The following is a 26,997-nucleotide window of genomic DNA, read 5'->3' on the forward strand; positions in this document are numbered from 1 at the left end:
TAGACCGAACCCAGTTAGTTACCTGCTAGTTACTGCCCCACAGACCACACCCAGTTAGTTACCTGCTAGTTACTGCTATATAGACCACACCCAGCTAGTTACCTGCTAGTTACTGCCCTATAGACCACACCCAGTTAGTTTCCAGCTAGTTACTGTCATATAGACCACATCCGGTTAGTTTCCAGCTAGTTACTGCCATATAGACCACCCAGTTAGTTTCCTGCTAGTTATTGCCCTATAGACCACACCCAGTTAGTTACCTGCTAGTTACTACCCTATAGACCACACCCAGTTAGTTACCTGCTAGTTACTGTCCCATAGACAACACCCAGTTAGTTTCCTGCTAGTTACTGCCCTATAGACCACACCCAGCTAGTTACCTGCTAGTTACTGTCCCATAGACAACACCCAGTTAGTTTCCTGCTAGTTACTGTCGTATAGACCACACCCAGCTAGTTACCTGCTAATTATTGCCCCACAGACCACATTTAGTTAGTCTCCAGCTAGTTACTGCCCTATAGACCACATCTAGTTAGTTTCCTGCTAGTTACTTCCCCATAGACCACACCCAGCTAGTTACCTGCTAGTTACTGCCCTATAGACCACACCTGTGGTATTGTGCAAAGCAAATAATGGCATGATGGGAAAACTAGCCAAGTTTTCTTGGTACAATTAAATTTAAACTGACTTTGCATAACCTAAGGCACAAATACAAGCAGCCAAGGTCAACTTGACCCGAGAACTGGCTGACTCTAAACTCGGATAAGGCCCGTTCGTCATAAAACCAGAGCAGTCTAAATACATACGATAAGCTAAAAACTTGTCTCTTTCCGTACTTAAACAAATTTGTTCCATTTCTTAAACATGTACCAAAAGACAAGATAATGATATCAGACCCCGAGTCCTCTAAAGGTCAGCAAGGTGACGCCATTGTAATGATTATTACTTATGTTTTACTTTTGATCAAATTCCTGACCAAGCTGTATTCATGTTACCTTGATCCTATAATGTATACAAATTGTCTTATTCTTTTGTGATATTGCAGACTTGCGACGGACCCAGCAGTTTGTACTTGACTGCCTTCCGACTTCAAGTCTCAGCCATACTGCTAGCAGTTATAGTCCGTAAAGAAAGCTTAGTTTTGCTTACCTAACGAATCATGTTTGAATCTTTCTATCACAGTCCAGAAGCGGGGAAAATATTGACTACGACACACCCAGTTAGTTACCTGCTAGTTACTACCCTATAGACCACACCCAGTTAGTTACCTGCTACTTACTGCCCTATAGACCACACCCAGCTAGTTACCTGCTAGTTACTGTCCCATGGACCACACCCAGTTAGTTTCCTGCTAGTTACTGCCCTATAGATTACACCCAGTTAGTTACCTGCTAGTTACTCACCCATAGGCCACACCCAGTTAGTTTCCTGCTAGTTATTGCCCTACAGATCACACCCAGTTAGTTTCCTGCTAGTTACTGTCCCATTGACCACATCCAGTTAGTTTCTTGCTAGTTACTGCCCTATAGACCACATCCTGTTAGTTTCCTGCTAGTTACTCACCCATAGACCACATCCAGTTAGTTTCCTGCTAGTTACTGTCCCATTGACCACATCCTGTTAGTTTCCTGCTAGTTACTCACCCATAGACCACATCCAGTTAGTTTCCTGCTAGTTACTCACCCATAGACCACATCCAGTTAGTTTCCTGCTAGTTATTGCCCTACAGACCACACCCAGTTAGTTACCTGCTAGTTACTTCCCTATAGATAACACCCAATTAGTTTCCTGCTAATTACTGCCCCACAGACCGCACCCAGTTAGTTTACCTGAAATAAAATGAAATTAAAATCGCTTATTGTCACGAGTAGGCTTCAATGAAGTTGCTGTGAAAAGCCCCTAGTTGCCACATTCCGGCGCCTGTTCGGGGAGGCTGTTACGGGAATCAAACCGTGCTGCTGGCCTGCCTTGGTCTGCTTTAAAAGCCAGTGATTTAGCCCAGTGTGCTGAACCAGCCCCTAAACCTGTACCTCCTCATTCATTAACCACATAGATTTTTCCCTTGCTCCCCCCCCCCCTCTCTCCAGCACTTTGATGCTCTCAATATCGGCACTCCCCCAGCATTCCTTCCTTTCCCACCTTTCCTGAACACCTTGGGGAACAAATTGGAACGCGATCCCGTGACGAGTGCGTTTAGCCGGCCGTGTCCCGCCACTCGCAGCGCTGGGAAGCGGCACGCCATCCATCAGGATTCAATTTCAATTCCGGGCGGGAAAAATCGATCCACTTATGGGATCTACCTGGCTGGACACAGCTCAGGGGATCTAACGTGATCCCGCGAGATGTCGGGATCTGAATCCTCGCATTGTGGGTGGGATCAGTATTTGGCCAATCTGCACTAAGACGGAGACTGTCACATTCTCTGCCAGGATCTACCCGAGACGCTGGCATCATACCCCTTCCCCTCGGGGTCCACGGGCAGCGCCGCCCAGTGCTGGCCCCCACAAACGGGACCGGATGGAACGACGCACGGAGGGGGGGGAGGGGGGGGGGGATCTCCCACAGGATCAGAGGCCCCCAGCCGCTTGCCCTCTGGGCAGGGCGGACCCCTGGCACTGCTGGGGTCACTCTGGCACTGCCAGCTGTGGATGCCAGGCTGGTATCTTTCCCATGGTGGGTATTGGACCCGGGGTTTCTCTGGGTGAGGTGAGGTGGGGTGCGGGGTGGGGAAGGGGGGGGGGGGTGCGATCCCCTTATTGATGAGATGGGACTTTGGGGAGGTTAGGGAGTCACATTCGGGGCGGCGAGTGGAGGGAAACGGGATGAGGCCTCGGTGCGACGTTCCCGCTGAGGCTCCAGATCGAAATAGAATCCCGATGGATAGATTTCCGTCATCTTCAGGTGGGGGGAACCCTGGTGGATAAAGGTGGACCCCAGATCAGCCCTGATCATATAAACGGCAGGACAATTCTGAGGGGCTGAATGGCCCCTCCTTCTCTTCCTGCGTTCCTCTGTACCTGCTCACTGATTGGTCACAACCCAATCAATGTTGATTTACTCATTCCGGGGATGGGAAATCTGGAATTTATTGTCCATTCCCAGCCTTCCCCGGTGGTTAAGGCAGAGCCCGGGTTTTGGGCTGGGTGATGCGGATTCAGCTGACCGGTGGCCTGAGTGGACAGTGTCCTGGCTCCCGCCCCCCCCCACCCCCCAGTGAGCCAAATCCCTCACCTTCCAGGCCCTCAGTCCCCCCGCGCAACGTGACATCTTTATTCAGCGCGGATAATGAACAATTCACATACTTTCTTGGCCCATCAGCTCTGTCCACAGGTCATCCCTGACAGAGAAACGGCGTTCCGGCTGCCTGGCCCCCGTCTTGGTCTCCACGGAAACGGACCCCTCGTACTGTCGGGAGTAAGAAAAGCGAGTGAATTCCTGGAGTTTGAGGAAAGGGTTTGGAGCACCCAGACCATTGGGACCCCCACCCAGGCGATTGGGACCCCCACCCAGGCGATTGGGACCACCCCCCCTCTCGAGCAAAACAATACAACAGTTAACATTTACGGGGCTTGTGCTGTTTTGGACATTAATCTGGGAGATATTTCTGTTGTGTTTAACTGGACTTGATTATTCAGACGTACAGGGGAGGTTCTATACGTCTGACCTGTGCCTGTAATCACTGGCACAACCCACTCGTTCAAACAGGTTCCTGAGACAGGCCAGGATCCAAACTCTTCAATAGATCCCTGAGACTGGGGGATTCCCAGAAACAGGATCCACCACTTTGCGGCGTGCACCAGGGAGATGCTTCCTCACCGAAGGGGAACAGGAAGTGGCCATTCAGCCCCTTGAGTCCATCCAATCCGATCGCCTGATCGGCACCTGCTTACCCGCCTTGGCGCTGGATACCTGGGTCCCGACCAATCAGAAATCCAGCCACCTCAGTCTCAAAGATGTCATTTGACCCCGCGGGGCATCTGCTGCCTTTGGGGGGGGGGGGGGGGGGGGGTTTCTCGAGGGGGTCACAGGTTGAGACCCTACAACCTGTCCTCATGGTTGAAGCCTTTTAACCCCAATGTCTTTCAGGTGAATCTGTGCTCCACCCCCTGATAGGCCCTACCTCCTTCCTGAAGGAACGGGACATTTACTCTGAGCAGAGTTTAGACAATTCCTCCCCTTGCCTTCCAGCTCCCTCCAGGTAACGTACAACATTCCATTAGAATTTACCATCATTTTCTTGTCTACTCGAAGTCAGTGGTTTATGTACATGGGCTTTACTCTCTCTGCTGCTCCAGCAATGTCTCGCCATTTAGAAAATACTTTAACCTATCTTTAATGAGCCCACTGGGATGATCTGGCACTCCCTCACATTGAGCTCTGTGAGGGAGGGACTGTGTCCTCTCCGTCACTGAGAAGGGAGGGAGGGATCAGTGCCTGGAGTCCTGATAGAATCAGACAGGCCGTGGTTCAGAGGTCAGCCTTCCCGCTGGTCAGCACCACTGGGCTCAGACTTTAATTTAGGTCAACGCAGCTGGTTTCCATAGCTACAGCCCTCCCCGGGAGCTCGGGCCTGTGAATCCAGACAGTCTGAGTAAGCAGTTTGCTGAGGATTGAGGATGTGGACAGCGAGAGAGAGATGCACACATCTCACAGCCTGATTAACACATGGGGCCTGTTCCCAATAGGCCTGTTCCCAATGGGCCTGTTCCCAATGGGCCTGTTCCCAGGGGCCTGTTCCCAATGGGCCTGTTCCCAATGGGCCTGTTCCCAGGGGCCTGTTCCCAATGGGCCTGTTCCCAATGGGCCTGTTCCCAATGGGACTGTTCCCAGGGGCCTGTTCCCAATGGGCCTGTTCCCAATGGGCCAGTTCCCAATGGGCCTGTTCCCAATGGGCCTGTTCCCAGGGGCCTGTTCCCAATGGGACTGTTCCCAGGGGCCTGTTCCCAATGGGCCTGTTCCCAGCGGCCTGTTCCCAATGGGCCTGTTCCCAGCGGCCTGTTCCCAATGGGTCTGTTCCCAATGGGCCTGTTCCCAATGGGCCTGTTCCCAGGGGCCTGTTCCCAATGGGCCTGTTCCCAGCGGCCTGTTCCCAATGGGCCTGTTCCCAATGGGCCTGTTCCCAAAGGGCCTGTTCCCAATGGGCCTGTTCCCAGGGGCCTGTTCCCAGGGGCCTGTTCCCAATGGGCCTGTCCCCAGGCGCCCGTCCCCAGGGGCCTGTTCCCAATGAGTCTGTCCCCAATGGGCCTGTTCCCAATGGGCCTGTTCCCAATGGGCCTGTTCCCAGGGGCCTGTTCCCCGAGGCCTGTTCCCAGGGGCCAGTTCCCAGGGGCCTGTTCCCAATGGGCCTGTCCCCAGGCGCCCGTCCCCAGGGGCCTGTTCCCAATGGGCCTGTCCCAAATGGGCCTGTTCCCAGGGGCCTGTCCCCAATGGGCCTGTCCCCAATGGGCCTGTTCCCAATGGGCCTGTTCCCCGAGGCCTGTTCCCAATGGGCCTGTCCCCAATGGGCCTGTTCCTCGGGGCCTGTTCCCAATGGGCTTGTTCCCAATGGGTCTGTTCCCAATGGGCTTGTTCCCAATGGGCCTGTTCCCAGGGGCCTGTCCCCAATGGGCCTGTCCCCAATGGGCCTGTCCCCAATGGGCCTGTTACCAATGGGCCTGTTCCCAATGGGTCTGTTCCCAATGGGCCTGTTCCCAGGGGCCTGTTCCCAATGGGCCTGTTCCCAATGGGCCTGTTCCCAGGGGCCTGTTCCCAATGGGCCTGTTCCCCGGGGCCTGTTCCCAATGGGCCTGTTCCCAATGGGTCTGTTCCCAATGGGTCTATTCCCAATGGGCCTGTTCCCAGGGGCCTGTTCCCAATGGGCCTGTTCCCAATGGGCCTGTTCCCAATGGGCCTGTTCCCAGGGGCCTGTTCCCAATGGGCCTGTTCCCAGGGGCCTGTTCCCAATGGGCCTGTTCCCAATGGGCCTGTTCCCAGGGGCCTGTTCCCAATGGGCCTGTTCCCAATGGGCCTGTACCCAAGCGGCCTGTTCCCAATGGGCCTGTCCCCAATGGGCCTGTTCCCAATGGGCCTGTCCCCAATGGGCCTGTTCCCAATGGGCCTGTTCCCAAGCGGCCTGTTCCCAATGGGCCTGTTCCCAATGGGCCTGTTCCCCGGGGCCTGTTCCCAATGGGCCTGTTCCCAATGGGCCTGTTCCCAATGGGCCTGTTCCCAGGGGCCTGTTCCCAATGGGCCTCTTCCCAATGGGGCTGTTCCCAGTGGGCCTGTTCCCAATGGGCCTGTTCCTTGGGGCCTGTTCCCAATGGGCCTGTTCCCAATGGGCCTGTTCCCAATGGGCCTGTTCCTTGGGGCCTGTCCCCAATGGGCCTGTTCCTTGGGGCCTGATTCCAATGGGCCTGTCTCCTTTGTTTCCAGCTGGCTCTCTTTTCAGGAATATGTTTCCAGGGTCCTGATCCCAAAGTGCTGGGGCTGTATAAGGCTCTGGTCAGACCCCATTTGGAGCATTGTGAACAGCTTTGGGCCCCGTATCTAAGGAAGGATGTGCTGGCCTTGGAAAGGGTCCAGAGGAGGTTCACAAGAATGATCCCTGGAATGAAGAGCTTGTCGTATGAGGAACGGTTGAGGACTCTGGGTCTGTACTCGTTGGAGTTTAGAAGGATGAGAGGGGATAGAACATAGAACATAAAACATAGAACAGTACAGCACAGAACAGGCCCTTCGGCCCTCAATGTTGTGCCGAGCCATGATCACCCTACTCAAACCCACGTATCCACCCTATACCCGTAACCCAACAACCTCCCCCTTAACCTTACTTTTATTAGGACACTAAGGGCAATTTAGCTTGGCCAATCCACCTAACCCGCACATCTTTGTACTGTGGGAGGAAACAGGAGCACCCGGAGGAAACCCACGCACACAGGGGGAGGACGTGCAGACTCCGCACAGACAGTGACCCAGCCGGGAATCGAACCTGGGATCTTATTGAAACTTACAAGATACTGTGAGGCCTGGATAGAGTGGACGTGGAGAGGATGTTTCCACTTGTAGGAAAAACTAGAACCAGAGGACACCATCTCAGATTAAAGGGACAATCCTTTAAAACAGAGATGAGGAGGAATTTCTTCAGCCAGAGGGTGGGTGAATCTGTGGAACTCTTTGCTGCAGAAGGCTGTGGAGGCCAATTCACTGAGTGTCTTTCAGACAGAGATAGATAGGTTCTTGATTAATAAGGGGATCGGGGTTATGGGGAGAAGGAAGGAAAATGGGGATGAGAAAAATACCAGGCATGATTGAATGGCGGAGCAGACTCGATGGGCCAGTGGCCTAATTCTGCTCATATGTCTTATGGTCTTATGGGTGAAAGGTTATCGGTGGTCAGCAGGGAGGAACCATCTCGCTGTGGGAGAAGGTCGCAGGCGGGCGAGCCTCTGGGGGTGATGGTGGTGCGACTGTACCGTTTCCTGGACAAGGAGAGGATCCTTCGATGGGCGAGGCCGACCAGGAAACGTCCCTGGGAGCGGAACGAGCTGCGGCTGTACCAGAACCTGGGTGTGGAGCTGGCAAAGAGGAGGGCCGGGTTTAACTGGTTTAAAGCTGCTCTCTTTAAAAAGGGGGTGAAGATTGGGTTATTGTACCCGGCTCACCCGTGGGTGACTTTCCTGAAGCGAGATATTATTTTGAGGCGATGGAATTTATGAGGGATAATGAACTGGGAGCTGTGTGAGGATATTGAACTTTGGAAGAGGTTTGTGTGATCGTTAAAGTGTTTGGTGGCGGGTTTTGCTGGAGGACAATGATGGTGAGTGTGTCTTTGCCATTCTCCAGGGATCGGGTTGGGGGGGGCTGGAGGGAGGTAGGATGGTTGGAGGCTTTGGGCGGGGTTACCATGCTGGCTGGGTGGGCGAGTTAATGGGTGTGATTAACCAGGATCGGATTGAATTGCGAGCAGTTTCGAGGGGCTGAATGTTCTTATGAAGGACAAGGGCAGCAGATACCTGGGAACCCCACCACCTGGAGGTTCCCCTCCCAGTCACTCACCATCCTGACTGGGAAATATATCGGCCGTTCCTTCACTGTCGCCGGGGCAACGTCCTGGAACTCCGGGCACGATTCTCCACTCCCCACGCGGCGGGGGAGAGTCGCGGGAGGGCCCCTCGACAAATTTCACGCCCCCCTCGATTCCCCCCCCCCCAAGAATCGCCGCTCGCTGTTTTTCACGGCGAACGCCGTTTCTCCAACCCGGATGGGCCGAGTGGCCTGCCGTTCACGGCCGTTTAACGAAGGCGGCAAACACACCTGGTCGCTGCCGTCGTGAAACGGGAGTGAGAAGCCCGTTTGGGGCTTGTAGGTGGCCTAGAAAGGAAAGAGCACCACGACTGTGCTCGGGAGGGGACAGGCCCGCGATCGGTGCCCACCGATCGTCAGGCCGGCGTCTCAATCGGACGCACTATTTCCCCTCCGCCGGCCCGCAAGATCAAGCCGCCACGTCTTGCGGGGCGGCTGAGGGGAAAAACGGCCACCGCGCATGCGTGGCTGACGTCATTAGGCACGTCGGCCGCGTCATTCTCAGCGCGATAACCCCGCGGCCAAGATTTACGGAGCGCCGCTCCTAGCCCCGCCGGGAGGGGAGAATAGGGGGCGAGGAGCGGCCTCCGAGGCCGTCGAGAAACCCGGCCGAGTTCACGACGACCCTCCCGATTTTTCCCGGGAGCGGAGAATTCCTCCCCCCCCTCTCTAACAGCTCTGTGGGTGTACGTACACCACATGGACAACAGCGATCCGAGAAGGCAACTCACCACCATCTCCTGAAGATTAATTAGGGATGGGTAGTAAATGCTGGGCTAGCCAGCGAAGGCCATATTAATTAGGGATGGGTAGTAAATGCTGGGCTAGCCAGCGAAGGCCATATTAATTAGGGATGGGTAGTAAATGCTGGGCTAGCCAGCGAAGGCCATATTAATTAGGGATGGGTAGTAAATGCTGGGCTAGCCAGCGAAGGCCATATTAATTAGGGATGGGTAGTAAATGCTGGGCCAGCCAGCGAAGGCCATTCCCAAACAGATCTTTTAAAAATTGAAGTGATTTTTTACCAGAGGAACGGCCAATTGGGGAATGAATAGGCATCGAGGGAGGGCCATTGAGGGAGGGCCATTGAGGGAGGGCCATTGAGGGAGGGCCATTGAGGGAGGGCCATTGAGGGAGGGCCATTGAGGGAGGGTCATCGAGGGAGGGCCATTGAGGGAGGGTCATCGATGGAGGGTCATTGATGGAGGGTCATCGAGGGAGGGTCATTGATGGAGGGTCATCGAGGGAGGGTCATTGATGGAGGGTCATCGAAGGAGGGTCATTGATGGAGGGTCATCGAGGGAGGGTCATTGATGGAGGGTCATCGAGGGAGGGTCATTGATGGAGGGTCATCGAGGGAGGGTCATTGAGGGAGGGTCATTGAGGGAGGGTCATCGAGGGAGGGTCATCGAGGGAGGGTCATCGAGGGAGGGTCATTGAGGGAGGGCCATTGAGGGAGGGCCATTGAGGGAGGGCCATTGAGGGAGGGCCATTGAGGGAGGGCCATTGAGGGAGGGCCATTGAGGGAGGGCCATTGAGGGAGGGTCATCGATGGAGGGTCATCGAGGGAGGGTCATTGATGGAGGGTCATCGAGGGAGGGTCATTGATGGAGGGTCATCGAGGGAGGGTCATTGAGGGAGGGTCATCGAGGGAGGGTCATTGATGGAGGGTCATCGAGGGAGGGTCATTGATGGAGGGTCATCGAGGGAGGGTCATTGAGGGAGGGTCATTGAGGGAGGGTCATTGAGGGAGGGTCATCGAGGGAGGGTCATCGAGGGAGGGTCATCGAGGGAGGGTCATCGAGGGAGGGTCATTGAGGGAGGGTCATTGAGGGAGGGTCATTGAGGGAGGGTCATTGAGGGAGGGTCATTGAGGGAGGGTTATTGAGGGAGGGTCATTGAGGGAGGGCCATTGAGGGAGGGCCATTGATGGAGGGTCATTGAGGGAGGGTCATTGAGGGAGGGTCATTGACGGAGGGTCTTTGACGGAGGGCCATTGAGGGAGGGCCATTGATGGAGGGTCATTGAGGGAGGGTCATTGATGGAGGAACTGGGGAATCTGGGAGTGTTGCCCTTAAATCAAATCATCATGCAAACCCTGGTGATTGGAATGTGGAAAGTATTTCTGTGTGAGATGTTGGCTGGCTTAACCCTGTCAGGGTCATAAAGGGTTAAATCAAATTCCCCCGACAGAGAGTGAAACATGTCCTACTTTACTGGGCAGTTATTTTTAACATTGAGCAGACACGTTGAAACTGGTCGCTGATTTGTAATCTCAATATTTCACAGCCCAGTTAATGGCCCTGGGAGAGCAGAATAATGGGAGCTGAGAAAAGGTACCAGATTAAAGAAACTCACCTCGACAGGATTGAAGAAGGGATGGTCACTCTGAACTGCATCTTATACAATGGAAAAGGTCATTCTGCCCATCCTGTCCGTGTTAGTTTGTTGGAAGATTTATATAAAAATGAACATACGGAATAGGAGCAGACGAAGGCCATTCAGCCCCTCGAGCCTGTTTCAGTAAGATTATGGCTGGGCTGTTTGTGTTGAAATCCACATTCCCACCTACTCCCCGATGACCTTTGACACCATTGCCGAACAGGAACCTACCTTAACAATATTCAGTGACCCCGTTTCCACATCCTCCTGAGGCAGAGAGTTCGAAACTCACAGAACTCCCGAGAGAACCCATTTCTCCTCATCGCTGTGGTATAAGGGAGAGCCCTAATTTTAAAACAGTGTCCCCGAGTTCTGGATTCACCCCACCAGAGGATCTTATAAACGTCGATCAAGTCAGCCAGATTCCAATGGAAACATTGACTCCAATGGACCCTATAAGACAACCTGCATCAATCCAGGCATCAAGCCAGTAAACCTCCTCTCAATCTAACATCCTTACTTTTATATTCAATTCCTTGTGTATTGAAGCCTTCTTGATTACATGCTGCGTCACAGTGAACTCATTTTGGAGGATTCACCAGTAAGGGTGGCGCTGGAGGACATTAGTAGACCAGATCTTTGTTTTTAAAAATGGCAATTGCTTCTCTGAATTCCACATTTTTATTGGGTTCAAATCTTCACCGTCTGCCTGCGGAGGATTCGAACCCTGCTCCACAAAGCATTCCCAGATCTCTGGATTACTAGCCCAATGACTGCATCACTACACCACCACCTCCCACCACAGCAATGTTGTGTGACTCATGCACTAGATCACCCAGATCCCTCTGCACCGTGGATTTCTGCAGTTGTTCTCCATCTAAGTAATACTCCACGCAAACGGTGTGAGACAGGAAACAACAGGTCAGTTGGCTCGATGCCTGTCTTGGGAATCGATCATTAAGGGGTTATTGCTGAGCACTTACAAAATCCCAAGGTAATCGGGCAGAGTCAGCATGGTTTTGTGAAAGGGAAATTATGTTTAACCAATTTATTGGACCTCTTTGAAGGAGTCACATGTGCTGTGGATAAAGGGGAACCTGTGGATGTACTGTACTTAGATTTCCAGAAGGCATTTGATAAGATGTCACATCAAATGTTACTGTGGAAAGTACATGATGTAGGGGGTAACATGTTGCCCTGGGTTGAAGGTTAGCTGACAGGAAGCAGAGAGTAGGTATAAGAAGAAGAAGAAGAAGAAATTTGCTGATTGTCACAAGTAGGCTTCAAATGAAGTTACTGTGAAAAGCCCTTAGTCGCCACATTCCGGCACCTGTTCGGGGAGGCTGGTATTGGGTCATTTTCTAATTGGCAGGATGTGATGAGTGGCCTGCCTCAGAGATCACGGGCGCGATTCTCCGCACTCACGACGGGGCGTAGAATAGCGGGCGGCGCAAATTTTTACGGCGACGCTGGTCCGACGCCCTCCCGCTATTCTCCCCCCCCCCCCCACGCCCGCCCCCGACACGAATCGCTGCTCGCCGTTTTCTTACGCCGAGCAGCGATTCTCCCCTGGCCGATGGGCCGATTTCCAAGGCCTATACGGCCGTTTTCATGAATTTTAATACACCTGCTATACCAGTTCGTGAAAACGGCGGCAAAGTGCCGTTCTGCACAACCATGCCACCGATTGGCATGGCCGCACCACAGCTGTGCCAAGGGTGGCATGGGCCCTCGATCGGTGGGCACCGATCGCGGGCAGCGGGTCCAATTCCCGCACACTCTTTCTCCCTCCGCCGCCCCGCAGGATAAGTCCGCGGGGCGGCTGAGGGGCATTACGGACCGCGCATGCGCGGGTCTGACGCATATGCGCGGATGACATCATCATATGCGTCAGCCGTCGCTAACTTTGGCGCACGGGCTGAGCGAAATTCGTTAAGCCCGCGATGCCGTAGTTCACGGGGCCGCGATGCTAGCCCCGACCAGGGAGCAGAATCGGGTCCCGGGAGGGGGCGCGGAGGCTGCCGTGAAACACGGCCGTTTTCGTGGCAGCCTTTACGACTCTCCGCCTTTGCGGAGAATCGCGCCCCAGAGCTGCGACCTCAACTGTTTATAATTTATGCCAATGGCTTGGATGAAGGTTTAGAAATTGTTAAATTTGCCGATGATACAAAGGCTGGTAGGAAAGTAAATTGTGAAGAGGACGTAAGGAAGCGGCAAAGGGACACAGACGGGTTCAGCGAGTGGGTAAAACTCTGGCAAATGGAGTAAATGTGGGAAACTGTGAAATTGTCCATTTTGACAGGAAGAATAAAAATTAAGCTTCTTATCGAAATGGTGAGAGATTGTAGAACTCTGAGGTACAGAGGGATCTGGGTGTCCAAGAGCATGAATCACAAAAGGCGAGTTTACAGGTACAGCAAGTAATTAGGAAGCTAATAGAATGTGATTGTTTATTGTGAGGGGAAAGTGATCACAAAAGTCGGGAGGTTATGCTTCAGATGTCCAGGGAGTTGGTGAGACCACATCTGGAGTATTGTGGACAGAATGTGTCTCCTTATTTAAGGACAGATGTAAATGTGTCAGAAAGAGTTCATTTTGACTGTTCACATCACCCGACTGATACCCGGAATGGGCGGCTTGTTTGATGAGGATAGGTTGGGGAGGTTGGGTTCGTACCCAATGGAGTTTAGCAGAGTGAGGAGGCAACTTGATGGAAACCTTTCCGATCCTGAGGGGTGTTGACAGGGTGGGTGTGGAGAGGAGGACCTGGAAGGTGAGTATGTGCGGGGGCCGTCCTGGAGGGGGGGGGGAGGGGGAGGGGTTCTGACCCCGGGGGGGGGGGTCACGGTGGCCTGGCCCGCGATCGGGGCCTACCGATCGGCGGGCGGGCTGGTTCCGTGGGGGCCTACTTTACTCCGCGCCGGACCCCTGTAGTGCTCCGCCATATTGCCTGGGGGGGGCGGCGCGGAGAAGGGAACCCGGCGCATGCGCCGAATCACGCCGGCCGTTCAACACATGTGCGAAAATACGCCGGCCATTCCGCGAATGCGTGAGATCACGCCGGCGGTTCCGAGCGTCCCGCGCCGGCTGGTGCTGCTGGGACCACTCCGGCGCCAACCTAGCCGTCTAGGAAGGTGAGTATTCCTCACTTTTTCACGCTGGCATGGGGGCGTAGCCCCATTATTGCAGAATCCCACCCTTTGGATAACCTCACGTTTACAGAGGGTAAAATGTGGGCATCATGCCAGCAGCTCATTGCAATAGACAAGTCTCGAGGCAGCAAGGGCCGGGGTGAGGGTTTCAGTGGGAGCGGAGCTGGGGCAAGAGGGGAGTTAAGTGATGGCTGAAGCAGTCCATGTCCAAATGCAGCAAGACCTGGACAATATCCAGGCTTGGGGCTGGCAAGTGGCAAGTTACATTCATGCCACACAGTGCCAGGCAATGACCATCTCCTACAAGAGAGGATCTAACCATCGCCCCGTGACAGTCAATGGCATTACCATCGCTGAATCCCCACAATCAACATCCTGGGGGTTACCATTGATCAGAAACTGAACTGGACCCAGCCACATTAATACTGTGGCTACCGGGGCAGGTCAAAGGCTAGGAATCCTACGGAGAGTAACTCACCTCCTGACCCCCCAAAGCCTGTCCACCATCTACAAGGCACAAGGCAGGAGTGTGATGGAATACTCTCCACTAGCATCGGTAGTGGGGGAAATGCTTGAATCCATTATCAAGGACTTCATAGTGGAACATTTAGAAAGCAGTGGCAGGATCAGTCAGAGTCAGCATTGATTTACACAGGGGAAATCATGCTTGACAAATCTACTGGAAATCTTTGAAGATGTAACCAGTACAGTTGACAAGAGGGAGCCAGTCGATCTATATTTGGACTTTCAGAAAGCGTTTGACAAAGTCCCGCATAAGAGATTATTGTGCAAAATTAAAGCACATGGGATTGGGGGAAATGTATTGAGGGGGATAGAAAACTAGTTGGCAGAGAGGAAACAAAAGTAGGGATTAATGACAAAGAGTCATCAGACTCAAAACGTCAGCTCCTTTCTCTCCCTCCAGATGCTGCCAGACCTGCTGAGATTTTCCAGCATTTTCTCTTTCAGTCGGGATTAATGGGTCCTTTCCAAATTGGCAGGCAGTAACCAGTGGGGGGGGGGGGGGGGGCACAGGGATCGGTGCTGGGACCCCAGCTATTCACAATATATATTCATGATTTGGCTGAGGGAACAAAATGTAACATCTCAAAGTTTGCAGATACCAAGTTAGGTGGGAGGGTGAATTGTGACGAGGATGCAGGGATCCTACAGCATGATTTGGACAGGTTGGGCGAGTGGGCAAATCAATGGCAGATGCAGTATAATCTGGATAAGTGTGAGGTTATTCATTTTGGAAGCAAAAACAGGAAGGCAGATTACTACCTGAATGGTTGTAAATTGGGAGAGGGGAGTGTGTAGCAGGACCTGGGTGTCCTTGTACACCAGTCGCTGATAGTAAGCATGCAGGTGCAGCAGGCGGTAAAGAAGGCTAATGGTATGTTGGCCTTCATTGCGAGAGGTTTCGAGTATAGAAGCAGGGATGTGTTGCTGCAATTGTACAGGCCCTTGGTGAGGCCACACCTGGAGTATTGTCTGCAGTTTTGGTCTCCTTCTCTGAGGAAGGATGTTCTTGCTCTCGAGGGAGTGCAGCAACGGTTTACCAGATTGATTCCTGGGATGGCGGGACTGTCATACGAGGAGAGATTGACTAGGTTGGGATTGTTCTCGCTGGAGTTCAGAAGAATGAGGGAGGATCTCATAGAGACGTATAAAATTCTAACAGGACTAGACAGGGTAGATGCAGGGAAGATGTTACCAATGATGGGTGTGTCCAGAGCCAGGGGTCACAGTCTGAGGATTCAGGGTAAACCATTTCAGACAGAGATAAGGAGACATTTCTTCACACAAAGAGTGGTGAGCCTGTGGAATTCATTACCACAGGAAGTAGTTGATGCTAAAACTTTGAATATATTCAAGAGGCGGCTGGATATAGTATTTGGGGAGAATGGGATCAAAGGCTATGGGGAGAAAGCAGGATTAGGCTATTGAGTTGGATGATCAGCCATGATGGTGATGAATGGCGGAGCGGGATCGATGTATCTACGTACCTATGTATCCACTTGCCTGGATGAGCGCAGCTCCAACAACACTCAAGAAGCTCAACACCATCCAGGACAAAGCATCCCCGCTTGATTGCTTCCCCCTTCCACACACATTCACTCCCTCCACCACCGACGCACAGTGGCAGCCGTGTGTACCGTCTACAAGATGCTCTGCAGTAACTCACCAAGGCTCCTCAGGCAGCACCTTCCAAACCCACCACCACGGCAATCTAGAAGGACAAGGGCAGCAGATACCTGGGAACCCCACCACCTGGAGGCTCCCGTCCGAGTCACTCCCCACCCTGACTGGGAAATATATCGGCCGTTCCTTCACTGTCGCCGGGGCAACGTCCTGGAACTCCCTCCCTAACAGCACAGTGAATATCTGTTTATTAATGTGTTCCTGTGATGTGGGCGCTGCTGGCTGGGTCGGCATTTATTGCCCATCCCTGAGGGTATTTAAGAGTCACCCACATTGCTGTGGGTCTGAGTGTCACATGTAGGCCAGACCGGGTAAGGACGGCAGATTTCCTTCCCTAACGGACATTAATGAATCAGATGGGTTTTTACAACAATCGACAATCGGTTCATGGCCACCGTTAGACTTTTAATTCTGGATTTTGATTCAATTCCAACTTCACCACGTGCCCTGGTGGGATTCAAACCTGCCATTATCCTGGGCCTCTGGATTACCAGTCCAGCCACAACACCATTGGGCCACGCCCGCCACAGGGTCTGCACGCTTCAGGAAAATGGTTTTCACCACCTTCTGAAGGGCAATTAGGAATGGACAATAAATGCTGGCCCGAACAGCAACGCCCACAACACACTAATGAATTTGTCAAAAGGTTAGAGAGGTGGATGTGGGCGGTCACCGTGATGGCGTTGGATACAAGGCCAAAGGCTCATCTTGGAATCTGATCTGACCAAGAGCAGACTATACGGTCAATGGAAGGGTCCTGGGGAAAATGGATGTACAGAGAGATCTGGGAGTTCAGGTCCATTGTACCCTGAAGGTGGCAACGCAGGTTGATAGAGTGGTCAAGAAGGCATACAGCATGCTTGCCTTCATCGGACGGGGTATTGAGTACAAGAGTCGGCAGGTCATGTTACAGTTGTATAGGACTTTGGTTAGGCCACATTTGGAATACTACGTGCAGTTCTGGTCGCCACATTACCAGAAGGATGTGGATGCTTTAGAGAGGGTGCAGAGGAGGTTCACCAGGATGTTGCCTGGCATGGAGGGTGCTAGCTTTGAAGAAAGGTTGAGTAGATTGTGATTGTTTTCGTTGGAAAGACGGAAGTTGAGGGGGGGGGGGGGGGGAACCTGATTGAGGTCTACAAAATTATGAGAGGTATGGACAGGGTGGATAGCAACAAGCTTTTCCCAAGAGTGGGGGTGTCAGTTACAAGGGGTCACGATTTCAAGGTGAGAGGGGAAAGTTTAAGGGAGATGTGCGTGGGAAGTTTTTTACGCAGAGGGTGGTGGGTGCCTGGAACGCTTTACCAGCGGAGGTGGTAGAGGCGGGCACGATAGCATCATTTAAGATGCATCTAGACAGATATATGAACGGGCGGGAACAGAGGGAAGTAGACCTTGGAAAATAGGAGACAGGTTTAGATAAAGGATCTGGATCGGCGCAGGCTGGGAGGGCCGAAGGGCCTGTTCCTGTGCTGTAATTTTCTTTGTTCTTTGACAAGTCGACCAGACCCCCTCTGAGCCTTCTCTCCCCCAAGGGGAACCGTGCCAACCTCTCCAATCTATCCTCATAACTGAAGTTTCTCATACCTGGAGCCATTCTTGTGAACCTCTCCTTCTCTCTCTCCAATACGTTCACTTCCTCCCTATAGTATGGTGTCCAGAACTGGAGTCTTGTATAAGTTCAGTATAACCTCCTCGCTCTTGTACTCTGTGACCCTATTAATGAATCCCAGAATACTATCTGCTTTATTAACTGCTCTCTCCACCTGTCCTGCACAGATACACCCAGCTCCCTCTGCTCTGACACTCTGAAGAATTTTACCCTTTATTTTAACTAGTCTCTCCCTGTTCGTCCTACCAAAATGCATCACCTCACATTTCTCCACATTGAACTCCATCTGCCACCCACCTGCCTGCTCCCCCAACCTGTCTGTGTCCTTCTGCAGTTCTACCCTGTCGTCCTCACGGTTTGCAATACTTCCAAGTTTCGTATGATCCAAAAACTTTGAAATTGTGCCCATTCCACCAAGTTCAAGATCAGTAATATATCAGGAAAAGCAACGGGCCCCAACGCGGACCCCGGGGGAACTTCACCAAAAAAGCCTTTCTCCAGCCTGACAGAATATCCAATGCCTGTTCTTCACTGCTTCCCGGACCCAGGCAGCTGCCGCCCCCTTTTCCTCCATTGTCGCTATTTAATGAACACATTCTTTCACAGATGACATTTCGAACGTGCCAGGGAGGGATTTGTTTGAGTGATGGCTTGCAGAGGGAGAGTGTTTGGCAGCGACACTCTGGCTTTGCGAGGTCCAGCTGCATTCTCTAGCCGGGAACTCTAACTGCTGGCACAATGGGACATACCTGCACATCATCTTCTGCTTCGAGTGCTTCATCCTCCGTCTCTCTCTTGAACAATGTGTAGAATATGTAGACAAATAACGAGTAAAACACAAACATCGAGGAATCTCCAGCTCTCTGCAGCTCCCAATCCCCCCGGTTTATACCCACTTAAATCATATATCTTCCTTCAGCCGCTTCCTTTCTATCGCTGCCTTCTCATCTATCTGTCCATCTATCTACTCATTTAAGCCTTTATTTCTCAATCTCCCCCTCAGTCTCGCCAGTCCCTCACTCACTCTTGTCTCTCGGTCTATCAGTCTATTTTGCTACCTTTCTATTTTCTTTCTACCTTCTCTCTATCTCTTGATATTTTCTCTTCCTCTCTCAGCCCCTCTTGATTCCTGCCTGCTTTTGTTCTCAGGGATTTCTCTCTTTCTCTTTTTCACTTTTCCTCTCTCCCTGTTTGATTTTTCCTTTCTCTCTCTCTCTCTCTCTCGCCACTGTCTCCTTCTCTCTCTCCGTTCTGGTCCAGTCACTTGTCGATGTGAGAACACCCCTCCCCCATCTCTGGGCTCACGTTCCAAGGTAATGCTGCAGTCTGTCTCTCTCCTCCCTCTCTCCTCTCCCTCTCCCTCTCTCTCTCTCAGTATCTCACACATGCTCAGTTTGACCTACCCTGACTGCAGTATGCAAACTGACGGAAGGGATATCCGCTGTTGGGATTAAGACGGTGATCCCTGGCGCAGTGGGTTAGCCCTGTTGGCTCACGGCGCCGAGGTCCCAGGTTCGATCCCGGCTCTGGGTCACTGTCCGTGTGGAGTTTGCACATTCTCCCCGTGTTTGTGTGGGTCTCACCCCCACAACCCAAAGATGTGCAGAGTAGGTGGATTGGCCACGCTAAATTGCCCCTTAATTGGAAAGAAAATGATTGGGTACTCTAAATTTATTTTTAAAAAGAGAGTGATCCCAGAGCAGTCTGCCTTGTCCTTCTCCCTCAGCACGTACACAGCACAGGCAGACCATTCATGGCACAGGAAGATCCCGCTCAGAGGGCCGTTAATCAGTGGATATGTTCAAGTCTGGGTGAGACAGGTGTTCGATCGACGGGGGGTCAAGGGTTAAGATGGGGTTAGACGGGGGAGGGGGAGTTGAGACACCAGCCATGATCTTATAGGCTGGTGGTGCAGGCTCGATGGGCTGAATGGCCTCCTCTTGATCCTATTTCTCGTGTTCTGATGTCAACGGCCATCCCAAACTGCCCCTCCCCTCCCCACATTCTGCTGCAGGTCCGGCTAAACCCTCTCCTGTCCCCAGCTCCTCCCCCTTCTCAAACTCTGCCCCCTGATCCTCTCCTTCCTTTATCCCTCCCCCTTCCACTTTCCCCGTCTCCTCCTCTCCCTCTCCCCCTCACCCTATTCTGTCTGCTCCCCTCCCACCTCACGCGCACCTCCTTCAATCTGGTCTATTGTATTCGCTGCTCCCAGTGCGGTCTACTCTACATTGGAGAGGCTAAACGCAGACTGGGTGACCGCTTTGCAGAACACCTCCGGTCCGTCCGCGAGCAGGACCCAGACCTTCCCGTCGCTGCCATTTCAACTCCCCGTCCTGCTCTCACGTCCACATGTCTGTCCTTGGCCTGCTGCAATGTTCCAGTGGGTCTATGGGGACTGCTTTTGATGCATTGTAGTGAGAGACAGACCACCAACACTTGATGAGATGCAGCACGATTTTATTTAACATCTAACTATATTACACGCTTAACTGTGGGTTGACACTATGCTGACTTGTCTGAAAATGAAATGAATATCACTTATTGTCACGAGTAGGCTTCAATGTAGTTACTGTGAAAAGCCCCTAGTCGCCACATTCCAGCACCTGTTCGGGGAGGCTGGTACGGGAATTGAACCCGTGCTGCTGGCCTGCCTTGGTCTGCTTTTAAAGCCTGTGATTTAGCCCAGTGTGCTACTGGAGGTCTGAGGCTAACCTGACCAGACTTACTAGCTACCGCTTGGTGTTTGTACTGGTTGCTGCTCACGAGCTCTGACTGTCTCAGAGGCTGGATCCCGAGAGAGCGGGAAACCTGGTGCCCTCTGGCTTTATAGTGGTCGTGTCCTGTCTGGTGATTGGCTGCTGTGTTCTGTGTGCTCACTGGTCATCCTGTGTGTCAATCACTGCCTGTCTGCACTCCATCAGAGACATGGATGTAAATTATGACACTCTGCTCACCTTTGTTCTGCCATTTCTTTGTCCATAAATTAAAAAGCCCTGGGGAAAATTGATGTGCAGAGAGATCTGGGAGTTCAGGTCCATTGTACCCTGAAGGTAGCAACGCAGGTGGATAGAGTGGTCAAGAAGGCATACAGCATGCTTGCCTTCATCGGATGGGGTATTGAGTACAAGAGTTGGCAGGTCATGTTATAGTTGTATAGGACTTTGGTTAGGCCACATTTGGAATACTGCGTGCAGTTCTGGTCGCCACATTACCAGAAGGATGTGGATGCCTTGGAGAGGGTGCAGAGGAGGTTCACCAGGATGTTGCCTGGTATGGAGGGTGCTAGCTATGAAGAAAGGTTGAGTAGATTAGGATTGTTTTCGTTGGAAAGACGGAGGTTGAGGGGGGACCTGATTGAGGTCTACAAAATTATGAGAGGTATGGACAGTGTGGATAGCAACATGCTTTTCCCAAGAGTGGGGGTGTCAGTTACAAGGGGTCACGATTTCAAGGTGAGAGGGGGAAAGTTTAAGGAAGATGTGCGTGGAAAGTTTTTTACGCAGAGGGTGGTGGGTGCCTGGAACGCTTTACCAGCGGAGGTGGTAGAGGCGGGCACGATAGCATCATTTAAGATGTATCTAGACAGATACATGAATGGGCGGGAACAGAGGGATACAGATCCTTAGAAAAAAGGCGACAGTTTTAGATAGAGGATCTGGATTGGCACAGGCTTGGAGGGCCGAAGGGCCTGTTCCTGTGCTGTAATCTTTCTTTGTTCTTTATTCACACGTTCTAATCTCTTTATGAGCCACTATCAGCCCCTTCTCAGCCTTAATCACCCCCATTTATATTCCCTTTGTCTTCTGGCCTCGACTTCCATGTCAATCACCTCCATACTCCCGGAACGCCTTGACCCACTGCAATTCGCATACCGTCGCAACCGGTCCACATCAGACGCCATCTCCCGGGCCCTACACTCATCCCTACAGCATCTCGAAAACAAGGACTCCTACATCAGACTCCTATTTATTGACTACAGCTCCGCCTTCAACACCATAATCCCAGCCAAGCTCCAAAACCTAGGACTTGGTTCCCCACTCTGCAACTGGATCCTTGATTTTCTGACCAACAGACCACAATCAGTAAAATGAACACCAACACCTCCTCCACAATAGTCCTCAATACCGGTGCCCCGCAAGGCTGCGTACTTAGCCCCCTACTCTACTCCCTGTACACATACGACTGCATGGCAAAATTTGGCTCCAACTCCATCTACAAGTTTGCTGACGATAGTGGGCCGGATCTCGAATAACGACGAGTCCGAATACAGGAGGGAGATAGAGAACCTAGTGGAGTGGTGTAACAACAACAATCTCTCCCTCAATGCCAGCAAAACTAAAGAGCTGGTCATTGACTTCAGAAAGCAAAGTATTGTACACACCCCTGTCAGCATCAACGGGGCCGAGGTGGAGATGGTTAGCAGTTTCAAATTCCTAGGGGTGCACATCGCCAAAAATCTGTCCTGGTCCACCCACGTCGACGCTATCACCAAGAAAGCACAACAGCGCCTATACTTCCTCAGGAAACTAAGGAAATTCGGCATGTCCACATTAACCCTTACCAACTTTTACAGATGCACCATAGAGAGCATCCTATCTGGCTGCATCACAGCCTGGTATGGCAATTGCTCGGCCCAGGACCGCAAGGAACTTCAGAGAGTCGTGAATACTGCCCAGTCCATCACACAAACCCGCCTCCCATCCATGGACTCCATCTACACCTCACCCGATACCAATGCTTATGTAGTTACATTGTATATATTGTGTTGCCCTATTATGTATTTTCTTGTATTTTCTTGAATTTTCTTTTATTCCCTTTTCTTCCCATGTACTGAATGATCTGTTGAGCTGATCGCAGAAAAATACTTTTCACTGTACCTCGGTACACGTGACAATAAACAAATCCAATCCAATCTCCACCTATCGCTGGCTCTCGATCCAGCCCAATGCTCCAGGCCCCCCAGAACAGTATAAATCTGACCCCATCTCCAACTCTGACAGTCATCCAGACTCGAAACGTTAGCTCCCTTTTCGCTCCACAGACGCTGTCAGACATGCTGAGATTGTCCAGTATTTTCAATCTTTGTTTTAGTTTCCAGACTCTGCAGATTCAGTTTTATCTCTTTGTCAGTCTCCACCATGTGTTCCCTCTCGCACTGCCCCCCCTCCCCCCCTCATTCTCCTCTTCTCCGCTCCCTGTATTTTATCCCCTCCCCTCTAACTTGCTCCTCTCCCCAGCCCCTGCCCACCCACAAGAGTAAGTGGTGTTAGAGGGAGATTTGGGAGGCAGGGGGTGTGGGCTGGAAAATGGGGGATTATGTACTGTCTCTGTTTGCTGAATCCCCTGCATTTCCCTTCTCCCCCTCTGGCAGATTGAGTCTCACGCTGTTACCATCAGCACCACACACACCACAGGGTCAGAAAGTCCAGCATTCGGAAACTGCCCCAGAAACTGACATCCAGGGCGCGATTCTCCCAAAATGGGAGAAATCGTAAGGCTGGCGTCAAACCCGGGCGGGTTTGACGCCAGCGCGCCCCTTCCCGACCGGGAACCGATTCTGGTCCATGGTCGGGGCTAGCAGCCCGACGCCGTAGGCTCCGGCATCACGGGCTTAACGAATTTCGTTAAGCCCGCTTGCCGGAGTTAGCGCCGGCTGACGCGTCATATGACGTCAGCCGCGCATGCGCGGATTGGAAGACTCCAACCCGCGCATGCGCGGATGACGTCATCGCGTATTTGCGCGAAACCCGCGCATGCGCGGGCCGGGTTGCCCCTCAGCCGCCCCGCGAATGGACACTGCGGGGCGGCGGAAGGAGAAAGAGTGCGCGAGCATCGGGCCCGCTGCCCGCGATCGGTGCCCACCGATCGCGGGCCCATGGCACCCTTGGCACGGCCGTGGTACTGCCGTGCCAATCGGTGCCATGGTTATAAAAAGCGAGTTGTTCCCACCGTTTTTATGAACGGCCAGACCAGGTGTGTTTGCCGTTCGTAAAAACAGCCGTAAAGGGCTGGGACTTCGGCCCATCTAACAGCTGTGAATCGCTGCCGGCCGTAAAAAAACGGCGGCAGCGATTCGTGTTGGGAGTTGGGCGAGGCGGGGGGGAGAATAGCGGGAGGGCGGGAAAAATGTCGGGAAGGCCCTCCCGCGATTCTCCGACCCGTCATGGGGGTCGGAGAATTTTGCCCCCAGGCTCACACTCACAAGGGTCAGGACAGAGGGAGTGCCGCACTGTCAGAGGTTCAGTACTGAGGGAGTGCCGCACTGTCAGAGGGTCAGTACTGAGGGAGTGCTGCACTGTCAGAGGGTCAGTACTGAGGGAGTTCCGCACTGTCAGAGGGTCAGTACTGAGGGAGTGAGGCACTGTCAGAGGGTCAGTACTGAGGGAGTGCTGCACTGTCAGAGGGTCAGTACTGAGGCAGTGCTGCACTGTCAGAGGGTCAGTACTGAGGGAGTGCCGCACTGTCAGAGGGTCAGTACTGAGGGAGAGCTGCACTGTCAGAGGGTCAGTACTGAGGCAGTGCTGCACTGTCAGAGGGTCAGTACTGAGGGAGTGCCGCACTGTCAGAGGGTCAGTACTGAGTGAGTGCTGCACTGTCAGAGGGTCAGTACTGAGGGAGTGCCGCACTGTCAGAGTGTCAGTACTGAGGGAGTGCCGCACTGTCAGAGTGTCAGTACTGAGGGAGTGCTGCACTGTCAGAGAGTCAGTACTGAGGGAGTGCTGCACTGTCAGAGGGTCAGTACTGAGGGAGTGCCGCACTGTCAGAGGGTCAGTACTGAGGGAGTGCCGCACTGTCAGAGGGTCAGTACTCAGGGAGTGCTGCACTGTCAGAGGGTCAGTACTGAGGGAGTGCCGCACTGTCAGAGGGTCAGTACTGAGGGAGTGCCGCACTGTCAGAGGGTCAGTACTGAGGGAGTGCTGCGCTGTCAGAGGGTCAGTACTGAGGGAGTGCCGCACTGTCAGAGTGTCAGTACTGAGGGAGTGCTGCACTGTCAGAGGGTCAGTATTGAGGGAGTGCCGCACTGTCAGAGGGTCAGTACTGAGGGAGTGCTGCACTGTCAGAGGGTCAGTACTGAGTGAGTGCTGCACTGTCAGAGGGTCAGTGCTGAGGGAGTGCTGCACTGTCAGAGGGTCAGTACTGAGGGAGTGCTGCGCTGTCAGAGGGTCAGTACTGAGGGAGTTCCGCACTGTCAGAGTGTCAGTACTGAGGGAGTGCTGCACTGTCAGAGGGTCAGTATTGAGGGAATGCCGCACTGTCAGAGGGTCAGTACTGAGGGAGTGCTGCACTGTCAGAGGGTCAGTACTGAGTGAGTGCTGCACTGTCAGAGGATCAGTGCTGAGGGAGTGCTGCATTGTCAGAGGGTCAGTGCTGAGGGAGTGCTGCACTGTCAGAGGGTCAGTGCTGAGGGAGTGCTGCACTGTCAGAGGGTCAGTGCTGAGGGAGTGCTGCACTGTCAGACGGTCAGTACTGAGGGAGTGCCGCACTGTCAGAGGGTCAGTACTGAGGGAGTGCCGCACTGTCAGAGGGTCAGTACTGAGGGAGTGCCGTACTTTCAGAGGGTCAGTACTGAGGGAGTGCCTCACTGTCAGAGGGTCAGTACTGAGGGAGTGCCGTACTTTCAGAGGGTCAGTACTGAGGGAGTGCTGCACTGTCAGAGTGTCTGTACTGAGGGAGTGCTGCACTGTCAGAGGATCAGTACTGAGGGAGTTCTGCACTGTCGGAGGGTCAGGACTGAGGGAGTGCTGCACTGTCAGAGGGTCAGTACTGAGGGAGGGCCGCACTGTCAGAGGTTCAGTACTGAGAGAGTGCTGCACTGTCAGAGGGTCAGTACTGAGGGAGTGCCGCACTGTCAGAGGGTCAGTACTGAGGGAGTGCCGCACTGTCAGAGGGTCAGTACTGAGGGAGTGCTGCACTGTCAGAGGGTCAGTACTGAGGGAGTGCTGCACTGTCAGAGGGTCAGTACTGAGGGAGGGCCGCACTGTCAGAGGGTCAGTACTGAGGGAGTGCTGCACTGTCAGAGGGTCAGTACTGAGGGAGTGCTGCACTGTCAGAGGGTCAGTACGGAGGGAGTGCTGCACTGCCAGAGGGTCAGTACAGAGGGAGTGCCGCACTGTCAGAGGGTCAGTACTGAGGGAGTGCTGCACTGTCAGAGGGTCAGTAATGAGGGAGTGCCGTACTTTCAGAGGGTCAGTAATGAGGGAGTGAGGCACTGTCAGAGGGTCAGTACTGAGGGAGTGCTGCACTGTCAGAGGGTCAGTACTGAGGCAGTGCTGCACTGTCAGAGGGTCAGTACTGAGGGAGTGCCGCACTGTCAGAGGGTCAGTACTGAGGGAGAGCTGCACTGTCAGAGGGTCAGTACTGAGGCAGTGCTGCACTGTCAGAGGGTCAGTACTGAGGGAGTGCCGCACTGTCAGAGGGTCAGTACTGAGTGAGTGCTGCACTGTCAGAGGGTCAGTACTGAGGGAGTGCCGCACTGTCAGATTGTCAGTACTGAGGGAGTGCCGCACTGTCAGAGTGTCAGTACTGAGGGAGTGCTGCACTGTCAGAGAGTCAGTACTGAGGGAGTGCTGCACTGTCAGAGGGTCAGTACTGAGGGAGTGCCGCACTGTCAGAGGGTCAGTACTGAGGGAGTGCCGCACTGTCAGAGGGTCAGTACTCAGGGAGTGCTGCACTGTCAGAGGGTCAGTACTGAGGGAGTGCCGCACTGTCAGAGGGTCAGTACTGAGGGAGTGCCGCACTGTCAGAGGGTCAGTACTGAGGGAGTGCTGCGCTGTCAGAGGGTCAGTACTGAGGGAGTGCCGCACTGTCAGAGTGTCAGTACTGAGGGAGTGCTGCACTGTCAGAGGGTCAGTATTGAGGGAATGCCGCACTGTCAGAGGGTCAGTACTGAGGGAGTGCTGCACTGTCAGAGGGTCAGTACTGAGTGAGTGCTGCACTGTCAGAGGGTCAGTGCTGAGGGAGTGCTGCACTGTCAGAGGGTCAGTACTGAGGGAGTGCTGCGCTGTCAGAGGGTCAGTACTGAGGGAGTTCCGCACTGTCAGAGTGTCAGTACTGAGGGAGTGCTGCACTGTCAGAGGGTCAGTATTGAGGGAATGCCGCACTGTCAGAGGGTCAGTACTGAGGGAGTGCTGCACTGTCAGAGGGTCAGTACTGAGTGAGTGCTGCACTGTCAGAGGATCAGTGCTGAGGGAGTGCTGCATTGTCAGAGGGTCAGTGCTGAGGGAGTGCTGCACTGTCAGAGGGTCAGTGCTGAGGGAGTGCTGCACTGTCAGAGGGTCAGTGCTGAGGGAGTGCTGCACTGTCAGAGGGTCAGTACTGAGGGAGCGCTGCACTGTCAGACGGTCAGTACTGAGGGAGTGCCGCACTGTCAGAGGGTCAGTACTGAGGGAGTGCCGCACTGTCAGAGGGTCAGTACTGAGGGAGTGCCGTACTTTCAGAGGGTCAGTACTGAGGGAGTGCCTCACTGTCAGAGGGTCAGTACTGAGGGAGTGCCGTACTTTCAGAGGGTCAGTACTGAGGGAGTGCTGCACTGTCAGAGTGTCTGTACTGAGGGAGTGCTGCACTGTCAGAGGATCAGTACTGAGG

At 53.2% G+C, this 26,997-nt stretch overlaps 1 protein-coding gene across 1 annotated transcript in view; it reads right to left on the reverse strand.

Annotated features, from left to right (window-relative positions):
- LOC119965722 overlaps positions 1-18,798 on the reverse strand; it is a 36,268-nt gene extending 17,470 nt beyond the window's left edge. The window contains exons 1-2 of the mRNA XM_038796484.1: positions 18,162-18,798; positions 3,303-3,405 (exon numbers count right to left, since the gene is read on the reverse strand). Of these exons, the coding sequence (XP_038652412.1) occupies positions 3,303-3,405; positions 18,162-18,257 (199 nt within the window). The 5' untranslated portion in view covers positions 18,258-18,798. The remainder of the gene's footprint in view (positions 1-3,302; positions 3,406-18,161) is intronic.
- Positions 18,799-26,997: the final 8,199 nt, after the last annotated feature.

This window comes from Scyliorhinus canicula, chromosome 5 (genome assembly GCF_902713615.1).
Source record: "Scyliorhinus canicula chromosome 5, sScyCan1.1, whole genome shotgun sequence".
Classification (NCBI taxonomy): Eukaryota; Metazoa; Chordata; class Chondrichthyes; order Carcharhiniformes; family Scyliorhinidae; genus Scyliorhinus; species Scyliorhinus canicula.